The sequence below is a fragment of the Empidonax traillii genome, unplaced genomic scaffold, assembly GCF_003031625.1.
Source record: "Empidonax traillii isolate 1590-97213 ecotype Southwest subspecies unplaced genomic scaffold, ASM303162v1 scaffold535:size1322822, whole genome shotgun sequence".
NCBI classification, from domain to species: domain Eukaryota; kingdom Metazoa; phylum Chordata; class Aves; order Passeriformes; family Tyrannidae; genus Empidonax; species Empidonax traillii.
In genome coordinates, this window is record NW_020955728.1 from 1,063,333 (window position 1) to 1,085,302 (window position 21,970).

At 41.6% G+C, this 21,970-nt stretch overlaps 1 protein-coding gene across 1 annotated transcript in view; it reads left to right on the forward strand.

The window, feature by feature from the left end:
* The first annotated feature begins 6 nt into the window (after nt 1–6).
* TGFB2 (transforming growth factor beta 2) overlaps nt 7–21,970 on the forward strand; it is a 58,765-nt gene continuing 36,801 nt past the window's right edge. Inside the window, exon 1 of the mRNA XM_027897335.1 lies at nt 7–750. Coding sequence (XP_027753136.1) covers nt 408–750 — 343 coding nt within the window. The 5' untranslated portion in view covers nt 7–407. The remainder of the gene's footprint in view (nt 751–21,970) is intronic.

Sequence of the window (21,970 nt, forward strand, 5' to 3'; positions counted from 1 at the left end):
GATTTTTGTTTTCCAGCGCGCTGAGAGCAGCCTCTCTTCCATTTACTTGATTCGCAGGTTTGTTGTATCTCTTTGGAGGCTTTTTTCCTCCCCTTTTTTTGCTGTCCGGCTCTCTCCACCCCCGAATTTTATCTAGTTGTAGCAACTTGCCGCCTCTTTTTTTTTTTTTTTTTCCCCCTTATTATTACTGGTATTTTTTCACTGGCGCCTTCTGTACATTTTCCGATTGCGAGCCGCCCTCGGAGCCCGGTTTTTAACAGCATTTTGTCTGCAGATCTCCCCTTTGTTTGCACAGATCCCCTTTTTATTTTTTGATTTTTTTTCCTTGTTGTCGTTCGTTGTTAAAGTCACTTTTTTTTTTTTTTTTTTTTTTTTGGTGGGGGGGGCGCTGTATTTAAACACTTAAAATGCACTGCTATCTGCTGAGCGTGCTCCTCACAGTGGATCTGGCCACCGTGGCTCTCAGCCTGTCTACCTGCAGCACCCTCGACATGGATCAGTTTATGCGCAAGAGGATCGAGGCTATCCGGGGGCAAATCTTGAGCAAACTGAAGCTCACCAGCCCCCCCGACGAGTACCCCGAGCCCGAGGAGGTGCCCCCGGAGGTCATCTCCATCTACAACAGCACCAGGGACCTGCTGCAGGAGAAAGCCAACCACAGAGCTGCCACTTGCGAGAGGGAGAGGAGCGATGAGGAATACTATGCCAAAGAAGTTTACAAAATAGACATGCAGCCTGGTTACCCCGAAAGTAAGTCCTCTCTGTTTGTGCATGTGTGCGTAATTTTGCCCCCGAGGCTTAGCGGTGCCCAGCACCTTTAAATAGCAGCCCCAAGCATCGTAACCTGCCTTCTTCGCTCGGCTTCCTCTCATCCTTAGCATCCCTTAAGTGGAGGCTTCTGGGGTTTAATTCAGGCGGTGGGATATACATATGCCTGAGTGGATGTGTTGGGGGTGGTCACCTGTTCCCCCGGACTCGTGAGGTTTCCAGTCCCCTTTGAAATCAGCCAGGAATCCCTCAAAGTGCCTTTGCTCTCCACCACCACGTATCTGAACAGAGCTCCCCCCGCCCAGGGTCCCACTCTCCCCAGCACCGGGTTTAGCTCCCCGGTAGCCCCGTATACAGCCTCCAGGAAGAGCCAATATCTTTCCACTGCTCTTGTTTCCCTTGGAGTGTCTGGAGCGGGCAGGTTTCCATCTCTCCATAACCGAAAAGAAAAGGAGGTCTTAAAAAAAAAAGTCTCCGGCTCGTCTTGCCTGTGTCCCTCCAGAACAGTGTCCCGCAGACTGCTGTTCAGATTGGTGCTCAGAGAGGGCAGAGGCATAGGCGTCCTCCCTCCTTTTCCCACTTTAGCCACCCCTTTCGGTTCATGGGCACTTTTCATTTCAGGTACAGAAAAACTTTTCCCTTCTGAGTAACCTCAGTTCTTGGAACCTGCCTCAGCCCGTCTGCCTTTTGCTGTTTTTAACGACCTTCTGGTGATCCATGCCACGTTTTGCACAAAAAAAGAGAGAGGATACAAATTCTCTGTGCTGACCAAATCCACTTAGAATGATTAATAATCATAACGACGTGCCTTTTTGTTTTGATAGTGAAGCTTAAGTGCATAGAAAAAAAAAAAAAAAGGAAAGCAAAAGCACCGCACTGCCTTAAAGGAATCTAGATCATCATCATACCGAGGAAAGTGGAATACCAGAAGCAGAAAATAACTTCACCGTTCACGTATCTGAACCCTAGTCCCTTGTCTTTTCATTCAGCTCGCCTTTCTACTTCTTCCCTCCCCCACCACTTGATGCCCTATATACTTGCTGTCTCTTTCTGAAAAGCACATAGGTTTTGCTTAAATAGATAATGCAGCCATCTTGGTAACTGTATCCTAGAGTTTCTAATTGCATTTTCCCCTTATTTATTTTTAGTTTAGCTTTGGGGCTTGCTCTGTCTTGCATATGATAGTCCTAGGATGCCAGCCAAGGTATCTGAACCCCACGCTTTGTGCAGCTGCCTCCCTTTCTTCCTTTAGTCTTAAATGACAACATCAGGTACAGGACATCCTGGCACTCAGAACCATTTTATTATTGTAATTATGGCACCATCCTTAATAGCCATGATAAATACACTCCGCCCTTGTTACCCCTGGGGAAGAAATACTTTCTTTTCTTTGAAAAAATGTGTATTTGAAGCCAAGTGGGTATGAGCAGAGAGGTTCAGTATAATTCATAGCTGTAGCAAAAACACAGTAGCGTCTGTTTTCCACGTTGATGTACTGTACTATTTTGCTGGTGGTTTTGGTAGAAGTCAGCACTTCATTTTGAGACCTGTCAGATCATACCCAGGGCAGAGGAGCACCTATGGGCAAAGGTTAGGAAGACCAGTACCAGTGCCATGGCTTGTGCAGTTGACCCAGTAACAGGGAGTCTCTTAGAATTGTGAAATGCATCCATCCTGAGCACATCTGTCCTTTCTTCTTGCTTGAACAAACTACAAAGAACCTAAGAGCTGCATACTTTCCAGAAATTTAAAATATCTGTGGTGTGTGACTTGGATGGTCTTGACAAAAGAGGATCTATTTTTAAAACATCGTCAGAGGCCAGATTTCTTCTGAAGTATCAATATAGGCTTTGGAAGAGCAAAGGAGATTGCAGGTATCTACCAACAGAGTGCATCAGATGTTTGGGATCGGAGGGTCGGTTAAGCAGTAGATCCGGCACTACTGTGCAAGGGCTGTCGCTAACATCAGAGTAAGTAGGTTAACTGTTTTTCCACTGCTCTCTAGTTATGCTGGATGGAGTGAACCTTTCCAAAAAAGACAAGTAAGGAAGGAATTGCTCCACCATATTTTAAAGGAAGAAATTGAAAGCGCAGCTCTGGCGGCCACAGGCACTTTCTCCTAGGCGTCTCGGAGTGAATTTTTTAACTCTATGGTTTCTGCTGTGTTGGAGGGAGGCAGGAGAGAGAAGGGGATCAGTGTGAATGCACTGAAGGTCAAAAGCTGCTGGAACGCAGGCATGGGAAAGATCAGTGGTTCAGTTTTTACCACAAGTTGTTAGCGTTCAGTAACTGACTACAACCCAAGTATTACAAATATGCTCTAATTATACTCATAGTCAGCAATATATCACTACAGATCGCTGATAGGTCTTTGTGGGGCATTTTGTAAAGTTCAGACTAAATATTTTTAGCAATGAGGAGATTTAAAAGGAAAGCTATAAGAGATATTGTATATACCCCAAGGCATATTTTGTCTTAAATATTATCCTTGGCCAACTGTACTGTATAAATACAGTAAATATGAATAGAACTGGCAAGATGCCAATCTCCTGGGATGAATTTTAGTCAAGAAGGTATTTATGGGATATAAATAATACTGTGTCAACATTTAAAGAAGGGATCTGATTAGTTTTGAAATTATTCATATTAATCTTTTCACATGCTGTTAGTTTAAGGCTCAAACTAAACTTATGCTAAGGTTTACTGATACTTTGCACTGAGGAAGTAAGGGGACATCTGGTTTGACAGTCCACATGAGGTTAAGGACACATCGGAATATACCTGGAAATTCAGCGAGTCAGAGACTGCCAGACTCATAAGCAACAGATGGGAAAGAAGTGGCAGAAAAAAATACTACAAAGACATTTGGAAAAAACCAGAAAGCTTTTGTCTGAAAAGCATTCCTGCCTGCCTTGTGCTCACAACAGTATGCACTGGATACTGAAACACTGGATCACTTTTAAGTCCAGTTAGCAGTCAGAATTTGAGTTTTCTTACAGAGCAGTTTACAAAGGAAGGTGGAATATGAGCACAATATGAAAGAGTTCTTGGGAATTTTGTGCCCAGGAGAAGTTACCTGAGTAAATGCTTAAAACTGATTTCTGTGAAAACTGGATAACATTACAAGTTTATTACTTATCAGTTTGTAATTGAATTTCTAGGCCCTGATACTTAAGCTAGGTGGTGATTGTCATTGCACTGATAATAAACAGAAATTTAATGCCAACACAATTAAGGATTGTGAATTGTAATGCTAATGTATAACTGGGATACTTGAGACAAACAGACAACACACACATGTATGTGGATGCAGGGGCCCATTCTATCATCTTCACTCAAAGCAGTTTTTGCCACAGTCAGTGAGCTGGTTGGTACTGATGGCTTAAGGCCAATGCAGGTAAATTTTTTAATTTCTGCTTTCTTGAAGAGGGATTTGTAAATAGTAACCGTAGAAATCCCAGTTCTTCTGGTTTTGGGACTGATTTTGCATGGATTTTAGGCTACCCATGCCATATTTTAGTGTGAAGGAGCCTCCATGGGTTCCAGCCTGCACTTGGTGTTAGGATTAGTCTTCTTAGGAGCCCTATATATTGCTTTACACAGGCCATCGTTCTGTGGAAGATTTGCCTCATAAAAGACAACATTATAAGCTGGCAGAGCATAATGACATGCTTCTACTTTATCAACAGGGACTCACTTTACTGGCAATTACATGTATGTGGGTTACTTGTCTTCAGGGTACCAGAACTGCTTGTGCAGACGTAGCTGCCGGCACTGACCGCATCATTACCACGATGTTAACAGCTATGACTGCACAGCTCACCTATGTTTGCATTTAACGTAACACAGAGATTAATCTTTCTAGCTATGCTGGACCTATGGTTGTGCTCTGGAGTACCTCTTGTAGGAGGCATTTGCCAGGCATGCTCTTTTACCTGCAGCAGTGTGAAGCACAGTGTGAAGGCTTTCCTGAGGAGAGACATGGGAGGAGCAGTTCCTTATTCCTTTTTCATGAATGGCACTTACTGCAGTCTTCCTAGGTGGTGATGAAAAAAACTCAGGAAATTGCAAATGGCTTTAAAAAGGGACAGGGTAATTTTCTAGACAGCAGTCCTCTACATACTAGGAGGGATAATAAAATAACATGCTCTGGTGCACTAATGAAGGGGAGCTCCACATGTGTTTCCCGCCAGGCTTCTGAATCACCATCCACTTGCTGTAAGCAGGGTGCCAAGCTGGGAAGCACGGGGTGGTCCAAGAGCCGTTCTGGCATGGTACATGGTCCATGAGTTTCTTCCAGAGGATGATGCCTACAGAAAAGCTAAATACCCATGACCTCTGTCTTTAACACTGCAAGGTCAGATGAACTGCAAGACAGAAATATAGGGCTGTATTCCCAAGTCCTTTCTGAAACCTTCCTTAAGTTTATTTCTGGTGTCTGTTTTAAAGAGGCATTTTTCACTGTAATTTGGTGAGTGAGAAGGTCAGATAGAATCATGGACTCATTTAGGTTGGAAGAGATCTTTAACTTTGTCTGAGTACAACCCTTAACCTAGCACTGTGAAATCCACCACTAAACCATGTCCCTAAATGCCACGTCTGTACTTTTAAATACCTCCAGAAGTGGTGACTCGACCACTTCCCTGAGCAGCCTATTCCAGTGCATGAAAACCATTTCTGTGAATATGCAGCACTGCCCCTGATGCTCTCCACCCTCCAGCCCACTGACATTGTGAATGTTTTATTGTCCCAGAGACCTTTCTGAAAATGTACCCTTTTCTTCTCCTTATGGCTGGAGATGTGCAGGAAGTGCCCAGAGTGCTGCTCTTGCTGGCTCCACTTGCAGGATTGGGTGTGAATAGGTGAGTGAAGAAAGCAGAGCATCATCTTCATTAGCTACTGGTTTTAGCCTGGCTCATCCTCCATGCTCTGCGTGAGCAGAATAGTGGCCATCAGAATGGCGGTGCTACTTTGCAGTTACTACTTCCACTGTTTTGCTATCAGTTTGAGATTCCTGTCTGTACTGGAGCTGAGCAAAAAGATGAATGAGAACTGGCTGTCATTCTCAGTGAGCTTCTTCAGCACAGTTCTGAAACATGCATGGAGCTTCACACACATGAATGGACTCATTAGCATTAAGGCTCTGTGTATGCCTAATTAGCTTCCTGAACTGGGGCCTGGTTTATGGCACATTTGCGGGGATGAACAAAGCCAGACAGTTCAAATCCCTCTCACTGTGTTGAAATCTGTCATTGGGGCATCAGAGCCCAGTGAGAAGGAAATGCTTTACAGGATTTTTTACAGAGGAAAGAAGAAACTCTTCAGTGCTCCTGTGATCCTGAAGAAGGCTGTCCCTGTTGGGCAGCTGGCTTCTTTTGCCTTTGCACTGATGTGCTAGACTGCTTCTGTATTACAGATAAAGAGAGGAACCCCAGGGTATGGTGACAAAACAAGTCATGAGTGAAGACACACAAATGTTTCCGTTCCTGTTGTGAAACCACATGCAGCACATTTTCAAGCAGGCAGTTTTTAGCTTGAGGATGATACGCTCCCCAGGTATTATTTAATGTAATACTATGTTACAGATGTTTCTGCTGATTTGTTTAGATTAAAAGGATTGGTTTGGTCATTTGTTTAGGGAAAGCTTGCACCCTGTCTTCCACCACAGGCTGTTGCTTGTTTCCCCTTCAGTTGTGATGTGTACGAGTAGTTACCCAGCTCCAGCATTGCTGTTGGTTGGCTTCCTGTAGTAGTCAATCTGTAGCAGCTATGTTTCTTCTTAAAACATCTCCCCCATGCTTGTTCTTGCTGTCTTTTCTGTGTTAAGTGATTGCAGCTGGGCACCCGACTGTACAAGACATACAGCTGCAAGGTGTAGAGGAGAAAGTCAAAGATTTGTAACACGAGGATAAAATGTTGGGAAAAAAAACTTAGTGTCAAGGGTTGTGTTTTATCTCCTTCCAGTGTGACCGGTTGTTTTTGAATTTATGAATGACTCATGAGCCTTGTTTAGTGCTGTGGTTCTCTTAGCTCGAATGGCACAGGATTGGTTCTGCAGAAATGAAGTGCTAGACCTGGCTTCATTAGACCTGTCTGATGAGCAGGTTTTTATGTGTTCTTGATGCTCTGCAAGTTAGTCCGCAGTACAGAAGTTGCCTCTTTGGGTAGCATAGCATTCTTTAAACCAGTCAGGTTTTCCAAAGGGAACTGTGTGGCTGGCTCCTTGTGGTGGAGGTCATGTGGGATGAGTTTAGGCAGCAGTGCAGAGAGACTGCTCGTTCACTGTGATGAGACAGGCTCCACTGGAATACATCTTGTGGTGCTGTTTGTGTTCTCTGGCATCCATGTTTGGTTTCCAGGAGATGCTAGACCTCACAGGCATCCCTGCAGCAGATTTATCGCAGAAAGTGTGGAGAGGATCTTTAGCACGTTTCTCCCTTGTTCAGGTTTTAGTTTGGAGAGGGAGAGAGGATTCTTTCTAATTTCATGTGCGATGCTCATTGAATATTCAGAATCTTCACTGAGCTGAGCTTTTCCCCACTGAATGACCCCTAAGGAGAGAGCCTCTTCGTGTTGTTATATAAGAACTTAGTAGAGTGTGATGCTGACTTGAGGTTATTAAAAATAATAGTATAAATTATAAAAGTTGACCTCAAAGCTGAGTCTGCTTTGAGCTGCAAGTTGGACTAGATGTCCCTTCCAACATGAATTAACCTATATCTCTGTAATACTACATTTTAAAACAAGGAAAATAATGCATTATGTTTAAACTTCCACAGGGTGGTCTTGATTCAAGTATCACCACATTACTAAAGATGTGCTGTTTTCTGTCTTCATTCTTGGATTAGTCACTCTGCTGTAGCTTTCTTGCACAAAAATGTTCCCGTTCTTCTCTCTCTCTGCACATGTTTTTCTTTTGCCTTTCTTGCATGAATGTTGCTTTTCAAATAAGCATGGTAACTTGCATGAAAATAGACTACTGTATTGGACTTCAGCAAAGCTGTGGCATAGTTTTAGGCAAACTGAGGAGGGGTGGGGAAGGGAAATGTTGTGATACTGACCTTTCACTTTGCTTGTTTGGCTCCTTCCCATCATATCTAACCCATACTGCTCTGACAAATACCGCATCTGTCTTGACAGGCAAGTTCACAAATAACCATTCATTCATAACTTGGAGCTGCTGTAAGACTCCTTATGGGTTGCTTAATCTGACAGTTGTGCGTTTGAGCAGAGACTTTGAAGCAAAGACTTTGCAGAACGACCGTAAGTTCAGTCTGACTTTGTGAAAGCTAAGAGGGAGGTCTTGCATGAAAGAGGATACTGTACTTAAGTGTGTGTGTGTGTGTGTGTGCGTGCATGCGTGCACACACGCGCGTGCATATATTCAAGCGTATTAAAACATCTGCTATTGCCAAAGCCCAAGTTGGAATGTTCTGGGAAAGATAATTTAATTTTTAGCTTCTGGATTCATTTCAGTGATGGTAGTTTCAACACTTCCTGGGGAGAGTCTATCAGTGGTTATGTGCATCAAATGCAGCAGTAAATCTGTCATTCTTTCCATTTCAGTTTTTCAGGCTTACAACTTCGTTATTTTTCCCCATTTGGCTGGTGTTAGTATGCAGTGTTTTCCCTGGCTTCATCTCTTTTAAACCCCTGCTTTGAATTTTAAATGCGAGCTAAACCTGTTGAAGTTTCTTCTGTTACTTGTTTTTGTTTACGTATAGCATTTGCAATTCATCAGCTAACTCAGCTGAAATAGTGATGGCAGCATATCCTTGCCATAGTGATGATTGAAAAATAGGAATCAGAACATGATGGTTTTCATCCCTTGAGGGGGGTAAAAAAAAATCCACAGAAACCCCCAACCCTGTGGGTGGATTTTGTACTCAGGAGGCTGAAAAATTAATAGATGTTAGCAGCACTGACTCTTATGAAGTGGTCAGAGAGCACCTCACAATCACATACTTGATAAAGGCTTCTGCACTATAATACTTACTAATCCTGAGCTCACAGTTGTGTTTACAGCTGACCTTTAGTAACCCAAATTGAACAAAGAACCAAAGCCTTTGGTTCTTTGAGTGGGAATTGTCCAATATGTATAAAACTACAGTCATAAAGATCTTCTCCAGGACTGTGAAGTTGTACGCTTGAAAGAAGAACACCTGCAAAACCTTCCATCTTCCAAAGGTCATGTAAAAACGATGCTGCAAATTTAACCTCTTCAGATGCAGCAGTGGGTTGAAACAAAGGCAGAAGTGGCGATCAGGCACAGCGTTGTCAGGGTCTAGTGTTCACCAGAGCCTGTGACAGAATGCTGTTCCTTGTCCCACCTCTGCTTGGCCCAGACTAGCAAAGTTGTACCCAGCTGGGCATTGGTCTCCTCTCCCAGGCAAGCAGCAGTAGGTCAAGAGGGCACAGTCTTAAGCTGTGCCAGAGGAGGTTTATGTTGAATATTAGGAAAAAAATTTTTAAAGAGAGAGTAATCAGACATTGGAATGGTTGTCCAGGGAGGTGGTGGAGTTACCGGATAAGACTGGACGTGGCACTTAGTGCCATGGTCTAGTAACCACAGCAGTGTTGGATCAAGGGTTCCACTTGATGATCTTTGAGGTCTTCTCCAACCCAGTTGATCCCATGATTCTATGAAAGCTGAGAGATGTCTCTGCTCTCCCATGAATGTGACTGTGGAGGGGCAGCTCTGCCCTTTGCATCACAGTTCTGGGTCTTTGTGCTTTGAGGTTTTGGTGCAGGAATTGATCCATTTGAGTGGATAATACTGAAACAGAGTACTTAGTGAATGCCTAGTAAGCAAAATTTATGGATGCCAGGGTTCAGGTCCGTTGGCACATGCAGTACTTGCGGTTCATTTCTTCGTTCAAGTTCATGCCTTCAGGGAAGTATAAATGATAAATTGTGTTCTCCAACCTGATTGGACATTGTGAACAGTTTGGAGATGTGTTGGATCCATGCAGATCCTTGATGTTCTTATTCTCACCCAATCTCCGAGAGATCCAGCCCAGTTTTCTTGGCTGTTGCAGTTGGCTCTGGGCCTCCCTGGCAGAGCAAGGGCTGTACATGTCTTGTGCCAATCACTGCTTTATGCTCAAATTTTTCTTGATGCACTCTTTGGAAGTGAAGTAGCCACATTTCAACATTGAGGTATGCTGAAAGATGTCTGTGCATTTCATTTATTGCACTCTTTGCGTGTTTATGCAGCCTACAATGGCAGGCTATTGCAGCAGACATACATACATCTGCAGGACTGTGAGTGGGGAACAAGTTCCAGCTTTCTTGAAAATAAATCTGCTGTTCTGATCTGTTTATGTGATAGGAACTGAGAGGCTCCCTGTTGGGATATACAGTTTGGAAAGTAAGGGAGCAAAGCAAGCAGATTTGCCCCAGTTTGGATGGACTTAGAATAGATTGTTGGGGGCCTGAGCTTCCTCTCCCTCTTTGAATCTGTATTCCCCCATCCCAGCTTGCATTTCTCCCTGATGCTAGGAGCCATGGATTTGGAAGTTTCACATTCCCCTTACTAATCAGGGAAGAAAAGAGTCCCAAAATAATCTAGAAAACGAGTTCCTTTATAAAGGTGGCCAGAGACTCAGTTATAACAATATCATGTGTCTGAAGGAGCTTACCTCCTTCCAAGTTGCAGTCCTATTATCTACCCACTTTACTGGGAGACCTAATTTTCTCTGGCTGAAAGTGTGTTTGTTGAGGTAGAGCCTGGAAGGGAATCTGCCTCATGCACACTTGCCCCAGGCCAGCTATACATGTGATAGAGTCAAACCTTTCCATTTTTCTGTCTTTTGAGAATATGTTCCCCAGATTAAGGGACCTGGTCCAAAGCCTGCTGAAAACACTGAAAGTCCTTCTGTTGACTGCAGAAGTCTTTGGTCAGGTATTAAATGTCATTCTGCTGTTTCAGGGAATGGCCACATCTTCAAGATATATTGGGATGTATTACTGTAATGCTGTGGTTTCCCTTTTATTGAGTTGTCACTGGAGATGTTCTTCTGCATAAGGCCTTGCAAAAAAAAAAAAAAGGCCACAAACCTCACCATAGTTTGCTTTATTGATAGAATCATTTGATGGCAGATGTCATCTGGGAACAGCATATGGTGGCAATATGGCAAGAACTGCAGAATGCAGGGAAGAAGGAATGAGTTCAAGTCCTGTACTTCTTAGGTATTCCACATCTCCCTCTGTCTAAAATAAATGACCATCTGACTGCAAAGGTCTTGGCAAATAAACATGTCATAATACATCTTTATCATCCTGTCTACGGTGAGTTTTTGTCTAGAATCTCATCACTCCACATCCAGATGCTTCTTAGAAACATGTGCAAAATGTGAAACCTTAGTGCCTGGAGCAGGGACTAATCTAAAGGCTGTGAATAAGAATGTGGCAAATCTCTGGGCAGTGGACTGTAAAGAAAGGTCATGGCTAAGCCAACAAGGTGTTTTTATGTTATCAATAAAATCTTAAAAGTCAGTTATACACAGAGCTGGAGCCAGAAGAACCATTTCTGAAAGTCAGTTTGGTACATGATATATGCTGAGTTTACAAGCTGGAAAGCCAAGTAGTTTGGGAACAGGAGCCATGCTTATAGCGTGAAGGTGCATGTGGTTTTACATAAAGCTTCTTTGACTTGATACGTCTCTAAGTGGCTCACAAAATAAAGAGTTAAGTTTTGAGATATGTTTTTTTCATGGATGAAGTGTTGAAGCAATTCAATTTGAGTCAGTAATGTCACTCCAGATTTTTTTCTGCTTGAAACTGGATTCTGTGCAGTGATTGTTTAGGGAAGAAATGCAGTCATTGTGGCCAGGGTTTTAAGCAGCATCTGAAGGAGTGCTTCCTTTGTAGCCTTTGAGAATCCCAGCGTTTTGTTCAGATGACGCCTGTGCAGGTAAATCTGCTTTGCTGTTTAGAAATGTCCTGAATGCTGTTTTGTATCATGTTTGTACTACTGCCATGTACTTTTCAAAGCCTGGAAGGACTGAACATCCACTACAGGTTGTTGGGATTTTGTGTTTGTTTTTTTAAAAATAAGTAAAGAAGAAAGCTTGGTTTGTATTCTATCTCTGTTTGTATTCTATCTGTCTGGTGGGATGAGATTTCGTCCCAAGACATTTGATTCAGGATTTGAAACCAAATGGTTTGCTTCTTGTTTAGTCTATGGCAATATTATAATATCACAGAGGATAAAGTGCCCTAAAGTAATGACAGCCAGACATGCAGGCAGCTTTATGATTGAACATGTATGTTGCCTTACAATTGAAGGAGATGCTTATCTCAACAAGGATGAGATTTCTTCTCAGGGTAAACATTCTATGTCTGTTCACACTCACAGCTAGTGAGTAGTTGATATCATACTGTACTTTAGAAAGGATGAGACAGACATTTCTCTAGGAGGCTTTGAGTTATGGTAGAATGTAAAAGTTAAAAAGGCTGGAAGCCCTCATTATGGACTTCTGGTCTCCCTACCTGAATATTCCAGGCCATTTAGTTTTGCTGAATTAATTATTTTTTGAAAAGCAGTTCACGCTTGGTAAATTATTCTAGTGAATAATTGCACACACTGGAAATTAGGATCTTTGTGGTTTCAGTTGTTTAGCTTCAAGTTTTAGCATTTGAATCTGGTTTAAACCTTTACCATGCTATTTTGAAGGCTCGTTGACAAATCTGTGGGCATTGTGTAGGTACCCACAGGAAACGGAGTTTTGGAGAGGGGAACTGATCTGGCTGAGAGTAAACTGGCATAGCTGCTGAAAGACCCTGCAGTTACCAGCCAGGAGCTCAGCGTGGGCTGCTTTATCTGACTTCGGGTGTCTTTCAGTTACACAGACTGTGATTGAGCCACAGCTCTTTAAGTTCAGTATGCTGTGTTAACTGAGATACTTTCTAGCCTTTTCAGTTATTCACGTGGTTTTCCTCTGAAACTCCTCTGCTTTATTGCTATTCTGCTAAGATTGTGGACAACAGTATTGGATACTATTTCAAGAGTGGCTCTGCCATTATCAAGTTACATGCATGTTGTAGACTGCTCTAATTCAATAATACAGAGTGTATGCGTCTAACTCTGGCAGTAACTTTGTCAGGAGCTCTACAAGGAAAAGTTAAAATTCATACTTGGGTAATTATCCATCAGGGTCTCTCCCTGTTCTTCCCCAGGTTCTTTTCAGAGGTGCTGACTCTCAGGATGGAGTCTCCTACTTTGTAAGCGTGGTCCAGTTTCTCTGTTCCTGGAGTTGTATTTTCATACCGATTTTACTGATATTTACATCTCGATAATTCAAGTCACTTTTTTCAAGTGCCTGTTTTTGTGATGCATCTTCTTCTTTATCTGACACATACATATCATTATTTCCTCTGCAGTTAGTTAATAATGGTTTAGTTTTCTTCTAGACGATGGATAAAAAGATTAAATAGTAGAATGCAGTAAAATGAGACTTATGGGACCTTGGTAGAAGCTTACCTTTCAGTGATGGTTTGCTGCCTTCCATTGTATTTTGAGTCTCATGAAAACGCAAGGTTTTTATTCATTTGCTTCCTGGCCCTGTTGGTGTCCTGTTGTTCCTGTTTCCCAATGAAATAATTATGTAGCACCAGCTTAGATGTCTTGCAGCTGCCCAAGTACGTTATATTAAAAGAGTTGTCTTACTAGCAGGCACCAAGGTACTGCACCATTGTTTTCCTTGAGCTGATGTGGATTATATCCCTTAGTTCCTCTGAGCTGATTCTCATTCCTGTGCTTTACATGATTTTTCTGGGATCAATGCGAAGCTGACTGTGTATGTGCGATATCACACATTTCCTGTTTAGGATTGTGTATTAGCAATTATGTTCTGCCTCTTAGGATATTTTCAGTGTTTAGGTTTTCTTGAAAGCTAGTTTTAATAGTTTAGCTAGTTCCTTAGACAGCTCTTTAAAAAGTCTTTATGCAAGTTATCTGGTCTTGCTTGTTTTACAGTGTTGTTTTAAGACCTTCTGAGTTGCTGCTGGAATAAAAAAAATATTTCCATCATGTGCTTGCCTGGCTTTTTTATCTACAGAAATATATTTCATATTTTTGTATTACCATTTCAACAGTTTTTATTGTATAATGGATGAATATCACTGTTAAGCTTCCTTAGTACTTAAGTAAATCTCATCTTTAAGTTTCTTGGCTATGAAGCTGGTGTGCCTGTTTGTTTTTTCTCATCTGTTATCTGTAGTTCTTATTTTCTGATGTTATAGTAGTTCTCAGCAGCTATTAGTTGTAGTTTTACTTTTTTTTTAATGTATAGTTTCGTTTTTTAATTTTGTCTTCTTGCAGTTGCATTCTTAGGGTTTCATTGTTCACAGACAGTCTTCTAACCCGAGTGGTCTTATTTATTGATTGGGGAACTGTGTCATTTCTACTTGTTCAGCAAACAAGTTGTTGGTCCATTATGTTTTCAAGTTTTCTCTGTAAACACTTCTGTCCAGTTGATTCAGCTCATGGTTGCTTCATCTTTGTATGATTATCTCCTTCATAATACTAAACCCATATGTGTTCAGTTCTTTGGGTCTTCTTGATTTTTTTCAGAACATGAGGTGATTACTTCTACCTAAGCTATGAATCTTGCCTGTCAAGCACCTTGCTTCTATGTTCAAAATAAAATAGTACCTACATCTGGTGCTCTGTTGAAATGCTGGGGACCTAAAACAAGGGTTCTGTAGAAACTGGCTCATCAGAGAGTTACCAAATGTCAGCAGGAACTAGATGTAAAGATGTGTCCTGGCAGAGTTTGGTGGCTCTTGTGATGGTGAAAGCAGTGCCACCCATGGCTCCAAACTACAGAGTAGGTGGTGACGGGTTATCTAGGGCTCGTTCTGTTGGCAGCTCTTCCCTCAGAGAAGCAAGGGGCCAGACACTCCAGCTGTGAGGTTACTTCTTTTGCCAGAAACCATAATTTTGGAAGGCAAATAATATTTTTGGGTTTCTTTTCCATGTTCAATAGTACAGGACATGGGAGACCTCCAAGTCACTGACTCAGTTGGTGACTCCATGTGCGAAGTAGTTAGTGGATATGTTCTTCCTACCCCACCCAGAGGTCTGAGCCCTTAACCTACAAAGAAATTTCACTTGTGTTAAAAACAGTGTAGTGATCCTTGATGGATCATAAGTCATCCTAGTAATTGAGACTTAGTAAAAGGATCTTGGTATTAGGATTATCTGTACTTAATAAGAGTTGATACTGCCATTGAGTCCATCCCCTTAATACTAAATCGGAGCTAACTCTAGGAAGTATCTTCAGGGAGCAGTCTGTTTTTGACAAGTTACTATATAAAAGAGAATGACAATTTACCCTACATTAATCTTCTCTGTGATAGCCAAAAGTCCATGATAGCACGATTTGTGACTAGCAGTAGGTAAAGCTCTGCAGATGACCTTCTCCAAGCTTTGTTGTACTGTATGATCTGTTCTGCAACTCCTCATCCTTCCATGTCCGTCTCTGTAGTAGCTGCTGGGCTTAATGAGCAAACATTTCCCATGCAGTACATGAAACATTTTAGGGATCTTCAGAAGCGACCTGGCAGCTTCTTAGGCCAGCCGTGGTGAAAATTAGAGGAGGGAGTTGAAAGCTGAGCACCTTCACGTGGTCAGGCAGGTGTGTGTTTGCTGCATGCAGATAGCTTGTGGCATTAACTTCTCCTGCCTACAGTTTTTCCTAAGGTTTAAAATCTTAGTGCTTTTCTGTTCCTGCTTTACACTGCACCAGGGTGTAAATCATTTCAATTGTAATTACTGTTAAAAAGTAGGAAAGATTGCACGATTTTAATGTGGTTTAAAACTTTCACTTCTCTCTGTCTCTGGCATTTGTCTGTTGTCTGCTGCCTTTATCTTAATGTGTTACCTGTGTATTCAGTCTGTGAATCTTGACTTCTCTGAAAGGCAAAAAAAATATATAATTTTCTTTTGCTTTTCCTTCTCCATTACACTTTTAGTTCTTGTAGAATTTGTTTTTCTTCTTCTTTTTTCCTCCCCAGAGTGAAAGGGTTTGACAATCCAATCTGCTTTTCTTGAAAATAACTTGCTTTCATTTCTTTCTTATAGCCAGGGAATAGTTTGGAAAGGCTGTTCTCTGGACCCTTGGCCGAGCAGGAGAAGGCAGCCAGCTGCACTGCTTGCCAGGGAAACAGGAGCGCTTCCTGGCAGAGGTGGGGCGAGAGGAACAGAGCCTGTGCCGTGGGACTTGCTTTCATCTCCTCCCCTCTCTGCAAGGCAGTCCTGAAATCTCCTGACCACTTTTAGGTTTTCTGGTTAGAATATCTGAGTAGTGAGGCCCACTCATTTTTGGAAATTTATATATATAAAGGAAGAGAGTGCAGCTTGCTCTTCTAAACAGCAGTAGATGAAAAATGCTAATTTGTGCTGGGCAATCCAGCGCAGGTTTCTGTGTGTGATTTTGAATACCCAGAAAGGGAAGTTGAGTGCTCTCATATTCCTGGCCACCATCATTATCACCTACTGTGAGGCCCCTTTTTGTATAATCATCCACATACATTTTTTTTTTTTTTTTTTTTTTTTTTTTTTTTTCTTTTTTCTTTTCCAAAGTCCTGGGTATGTTTGGATTTGTGGGTTTGATTTTGGAGCCCCAGACGTTACAGAGTACCTGTTGCTGAGGTGAAGTGTTGGGCAGGAGGAGTGCTTCAGCACTGCATTCTGGCTTTGGACACCTGCAGTCAAGTTGCTGTCGGCAACACTGAAAATTCTTTACTTCTTGGGGTATTCTTTGAAATGCAATTTTGCAGGTTTCCTGGTAAAGCATAATTAAACTTAATTCCTTGGTCTCCATTGTGGAGGCCTTTATCAGAAATACACAAGTGAGAAGACTTCTCTTTTAAGTCTCTGGGAAAATGTTTGGAAGTCTCTGTCCCCTTTCTGATTTCATCACAGACGTTTCAGAAGAGGTCCCAGTGTGAAAGTGACTCCTGTGGAGAAGGCTTTCTTTTATTTGCCTCCAAGTCTGACATGTCTAAATCTGTAACTGTTTGCTTGCCTTCTTTCTAAGGCACTTCAGTGATACCTGGAGGTGCCATGGATTGTGATACTGCCTTCTGAGGGGATATGTCCATATATGTACTGGTTCAGCTTTTACCATGAACCTTAAGTGAAGTCAGCAAATGCTGAGGGGTTTCTGGCTTGACCTTAAGTCACAACTTAACACTGGTGACAGAAGGTAACTCACCCAAGGAGCTGATTTCTGCACTTGCATCAACAGTGATGGAAGTCTCAAAGCAGTACAAAGCCTCAGTGTCATGAGGAAACTTCTCTCATCCTCACAGGTGGTTTTCCAAGGAGGAAGAAACAATTTGTTTGACATATAGAAGAGGCTTTGTTTTATCTACTTTTGTGAAAATCTGGGTATGGTGAGGTGAGATTTACAAACTCCTAGTTTGGATTGTTGCAATTCATGATCCTCAGGTTGAACACAAAAATTGCCAGTGGCTGACTTGGCTAAAAGCAGCCAATACCATCAAGAACAAATATATCATGTGTGCTATGCAAATGGCATTTGCCCCACCAAAGCCTTTGTGGTAAGAATTCATGTCTCTGACTGGAATTTGGAAAGCGTGTGAGAACCCGGGATCCTTCTGCCTTAGAGGCTCTGTTAAGTCAAGTAAATACTAAAATACTCATCTTACTTTTAGCGTTATGAAGCAGCGGTACTGTTTTTGGGTACTGACAGCTAGGCAGGGAGGCATGAGCTCTGTTAGTTCAAGGGCATTGGCAGCTATTCTGTGTTGTTTATAATTTTTTCATCACTTTTGTCAAGGAACTTTATTGCTGTCACCAAAGCAAAAAATCTACATGAAAGCAGTCTTGTTCTTCTACGCCAGAAAAATTGAAAAATAGAGAAAGAAGTTCACTATGGATATTCCTTTTTTTTTTTTTTTTTTACCTTTCATGTTATTGAGAGGTGCTAAGTAAAACATCAATGGGTAGGAACAGGTCAGCTGGGGAGGCTGTAACTGCCCATGTTTAGTGAGTCAGGGCTCTCCACAGCTCCTGTAACAGAGATCCTTTTCTTTGCTCCCATTCTGGTCCTTCTAGTGCATCAGCCAACTTTCACCCCATATTGCATCTGCTGACAGAGAGGTTTTCTGATGTGTGGAGCCAAGGGCCAACCACAATTTGTCCATGTATTTACAGGGATCATTTCACTCCACTAGAAGTGCAGCCAAATATTTCTTGATAGAAACATGCTGCATCCATCTAACAACACTATCCAATTGAGGCAAAGTGAAGAATGCTGTAATCCTTGTATTACAGTAGTTGCTGAAGTCCCAGTGAGAGATCAGGACCCTGTTGTGTGAGGCACTGTTGATCTCTCAGTACTTTTCCAGCCCTGCAGACCTTCCTGTCTAAACTGACAAGTCAGATAATGATGCTCTGTGGTATTATCAGTTTCACTGCAAAAGACACGTGTGCTCGAAACCAGAGACTTTCATTTGATCTTAAATATTTGTTCATGTTCATCATCTCGTCCAGCATGCTTATCTACGAAGTGATCGTACATGAGAAATGGAGAAACTTCATGTGTTCATTCAGTGCTACTGGTGGTTTTTTTTGTTTTGGTTTGGGGTTGTATTTTTTTCCAGGGCCAGACATTAATCTTGGCCTTACAGCCCCAATAACTATTATTTCTCATCAGCAGCATGGTGAGTCTGAAAAGAGAAATTAGAGTCAAGAGGATATTTTCCCAGAAGATTACAACAGTTATAATGGAGGTCAAACTTTTGGCTTCAGCTATTGGACTGTTTCGCTTTAAACTTGAAATGCACATCAATGAAAGCAGCAAGTTCAAAGTTTAGCATGAAATAATGCCAAAGACTAAGGGAAAAAAAAAGGCATATCATAGTAATTTTAGAAAAATTTCGCCATCACTCTTCACACTGAATATAACTTTTCAAGTAATATAACAAGCAATCCCAAGATAATGATTCACTAGTGGAGGAAAGTGTCATACAACATAGCATCCTATTTTGGTGAATTAAAGACCAGGGAATAGAGTATCAATTCTAATTATTTACTGTGTTGTTTTAAGCATGAACTTCATTTTAATACCGCAGAGAATTTACTCATACTTGCATTATTATACATTTCACGTATCCTGGTATAAATTCCTTTAACACAAGGCTTATCTCTTTATCGTAAGGAGCTTTTATGATTTATTAGTCAGTTGCAGGATAGTTGCCTCAGACTTCCAAGTGCATTACCCAGGTAACGGAATGCTTCAAAGAAACATTGTTAAATTTTTAAGTTAGCTCTCCCTATGTCTGTAATTAGTAGCATGTAAAAACCATTCTCATGGGAAGAGTTTTAGAAGCCTGCCACTCACTCTGCCTGCAGTGGAAGCTTTCTGTGCGTGGCAGCTTCAGCTCTGTGCTCCCAGTTATTCTTACCTTGCAGCATCCCGAGCGCGGCTGGGGCTGCCTGGAGGGCAGGTCTGTTGGTGTTGGTAGAGTTCATGGATTGATCTGCACCCCCTGGAACCTGACCTAATGACATGCATTCTGGAATTACTTCGTATAAATATATCTGACACGTACAGATATCAGTAGATGTATTCATAAAGCTCCTTCGGGAATGTGAGGTGTTTGCCAACAGTTATTGCAGCCAGCCGATATCAGAGAAGAAACACAGAGCTGGAGGTACTTAAAGAAAGCTACTCCATTGATCCTGTATTAGAAGAGGTTGTGGACTGCAGCCATGATATTCCAGAGAAGTATCTTTGTAACCTTCTCTTAAAGGCTTCCGGTCGCCACCACAGTCGTCTTCTGCAGTTTCATGCATCTTGTTTTCTAAAGGTTATCATGATATTTAGCACAAACTGTCCTTGCTGTCTCTCAGAACTACTCGTAATTTGTCCATTGTGGACATGGAAAATGGATCATTCCTCTGCTTTTTGTGGCAGCTGCTTACATACCTGAAGGCTGTTTTTACATAACATATTTTGGCTCTTTTGGCTGAGTAATCCAACTTATTAGTTTGATAGCTCTGTAGTAATCTCATTCCCCTGCAGCACCTGGCTGAATAGATGCTTCTGTTTTAACTAGGAACCACTGATAACTGCTTTCTCGGGGCAGTTTTCCAGTCTTGCAGCCTACTTACTGTGTATTTTTGTCTAGACCCTATCTCCCTCATTTGCTAACGGGCTTGTCAATGTTCAGACTTACTGAAGTCAAGATAAATGTCATCTCTGGTTTCTCCTCTATTGGTAAAGTTTGTTATCCAGTCCTGAAGGCACTTCACGTGGTTTGGACAGTAATTGCTTCTGACAGGTCCATGTGAGCAGTTACCCAACTCCTCATTTTCTTCCAGGTGCTAACAAATTGTTTGTTTGAATATTTTTCCACTCTCCTGCTGTCTTTAATTCCTCACATCTTCTTATTCTCCTCATGTCCCCTTTTATTTTATTTTTTAATAGAAAACATAGATAGCTCTATTGCAGTCTAGTACTTTACACTGTACTTAAAATTATCTTTTATGTAAGTGCAATTGCTACCAGAAGCAGTGAGGAACAGCAAAGTAGATAAGGAGTAATGTATTAATTTGTGGCAGATATTTTCAGAAGTTTAGGTAAGTGGTAGAGAAATGTACAGGTGTCCACAGTCCTTTGCACTAAAGGCTATGCACTAGATCTGCATTGCTTGTGTAAGAAAGGTATAAGAATTGAGAGAAGGACTGAATGTCTTTGTCAGAGACGCTAATCATGCCTCTAATCATGGTCTATGTCTGGGGTTTTTTACTTTGTACTGTGGCCCTTGTTCACCAACTGCTCTTTTAATTGGTTTGTAGCTTGCTACGTACTTGGAGAAGCAAGACAGAGCTTGGGAATCCTGTGCAAATATATTGCAAGGAGCCAGCTGAGTTGCTGGCTGTGTGTTAAGTCACTTTTCAAATCTGAGCAGAGTCATGATCATAACTTTCTTTTTGTTTTCAAAATCAGTCTGAGGAATGATGAATAGGGTCTGTAGTATCTACAGACAGTAGTATTCTGCAGTATCTTTTACTCGAGGGTCTCCACAGGTGCCTACAGGCACCTCAGCTGAGAGGAAGAGAGCTCAGCTGTGACCTCCATCTCACATTATTATTGTTCATTTTTTCAGAAGGAATTAGGATTTGATGCCCTTTCAAAAAACGGAAACTATGAAAAGAATGGATAGATAACTTCTAAGCATTTTCTCTCAGGCCTCTCTTTTGAAACAGCTGAATGAATTAAGTAACCTTTCCATACTCTTTTCAAGAAATCAAAATAAAACTGTATCATCTTCCTGACTGAGTGTACAACGTTGGCTAGGTTTGCTGTCCCAGAGCACACAATTGATATTTATGAGAAACATAATATTCTACATTCTTTGGGCTTTTGTTCTTTGGATGAGGATTACTTGAGTTTTATGCCAGCATAGTACCCTGCCCAGGTCTCTAGGACAGTGGTACTTGATCTCCTCTGATTAACAGAGCTTTTCAAGCATTATTTTTTTCCAGTGGCCTATGTTTGATGCCATGGATTATGTTACTTTGCACATGATCTTATCCTTTTTTTATATTTCCTCTTTCTTCCTTTTTGCCTCAAGTCTCGGTGGCTCTCTTGCTCTATCCAGGTGCCCTTCCCTTCACCCTTGGGGTAGCTGGCAAGGAAGTTGGAGGCATTATGTGTTTGCAGTGCTTTAGGCAAGTGGTGCCATAGATTACCTGAAGATAGGATTTATCATAAGGAGGTGCTATTTATCTAATTGTTAGATTAGCACTTCCGTAATTTATTTCCAAAATGAACTATAGGTATTCATTCAGTCTTGGTTTTCTTTCATTATACTCTGGAGCCACTGGATCTCCTTGCTTAGCTCTGATTTCTCTCCATTTTGACATTATCCTGTTGGAAAGAGATGTGCACCACTGAAAGGAAGAATTTTAAGAATTTTTTGTGTGTGGGTCATCCTGGTTAATTTCTGTAGTAAAAGGCTTCACCTTTCCTTGCAGTCTGACAGCACATTATTTTTGCTGCAGTGTGCAGTGAGAACTCATTTGTCTGCTATAGACTATCCACCCTTGTCTTGCCATGTCCTTGCAGTTGAACCATTTCTCAAAATTATTTTTCTCAGTAATTTTAATATTTATGATTTACTTCTTATTATGGTTTTGTGCCTTCTATTTTCCAGGAAT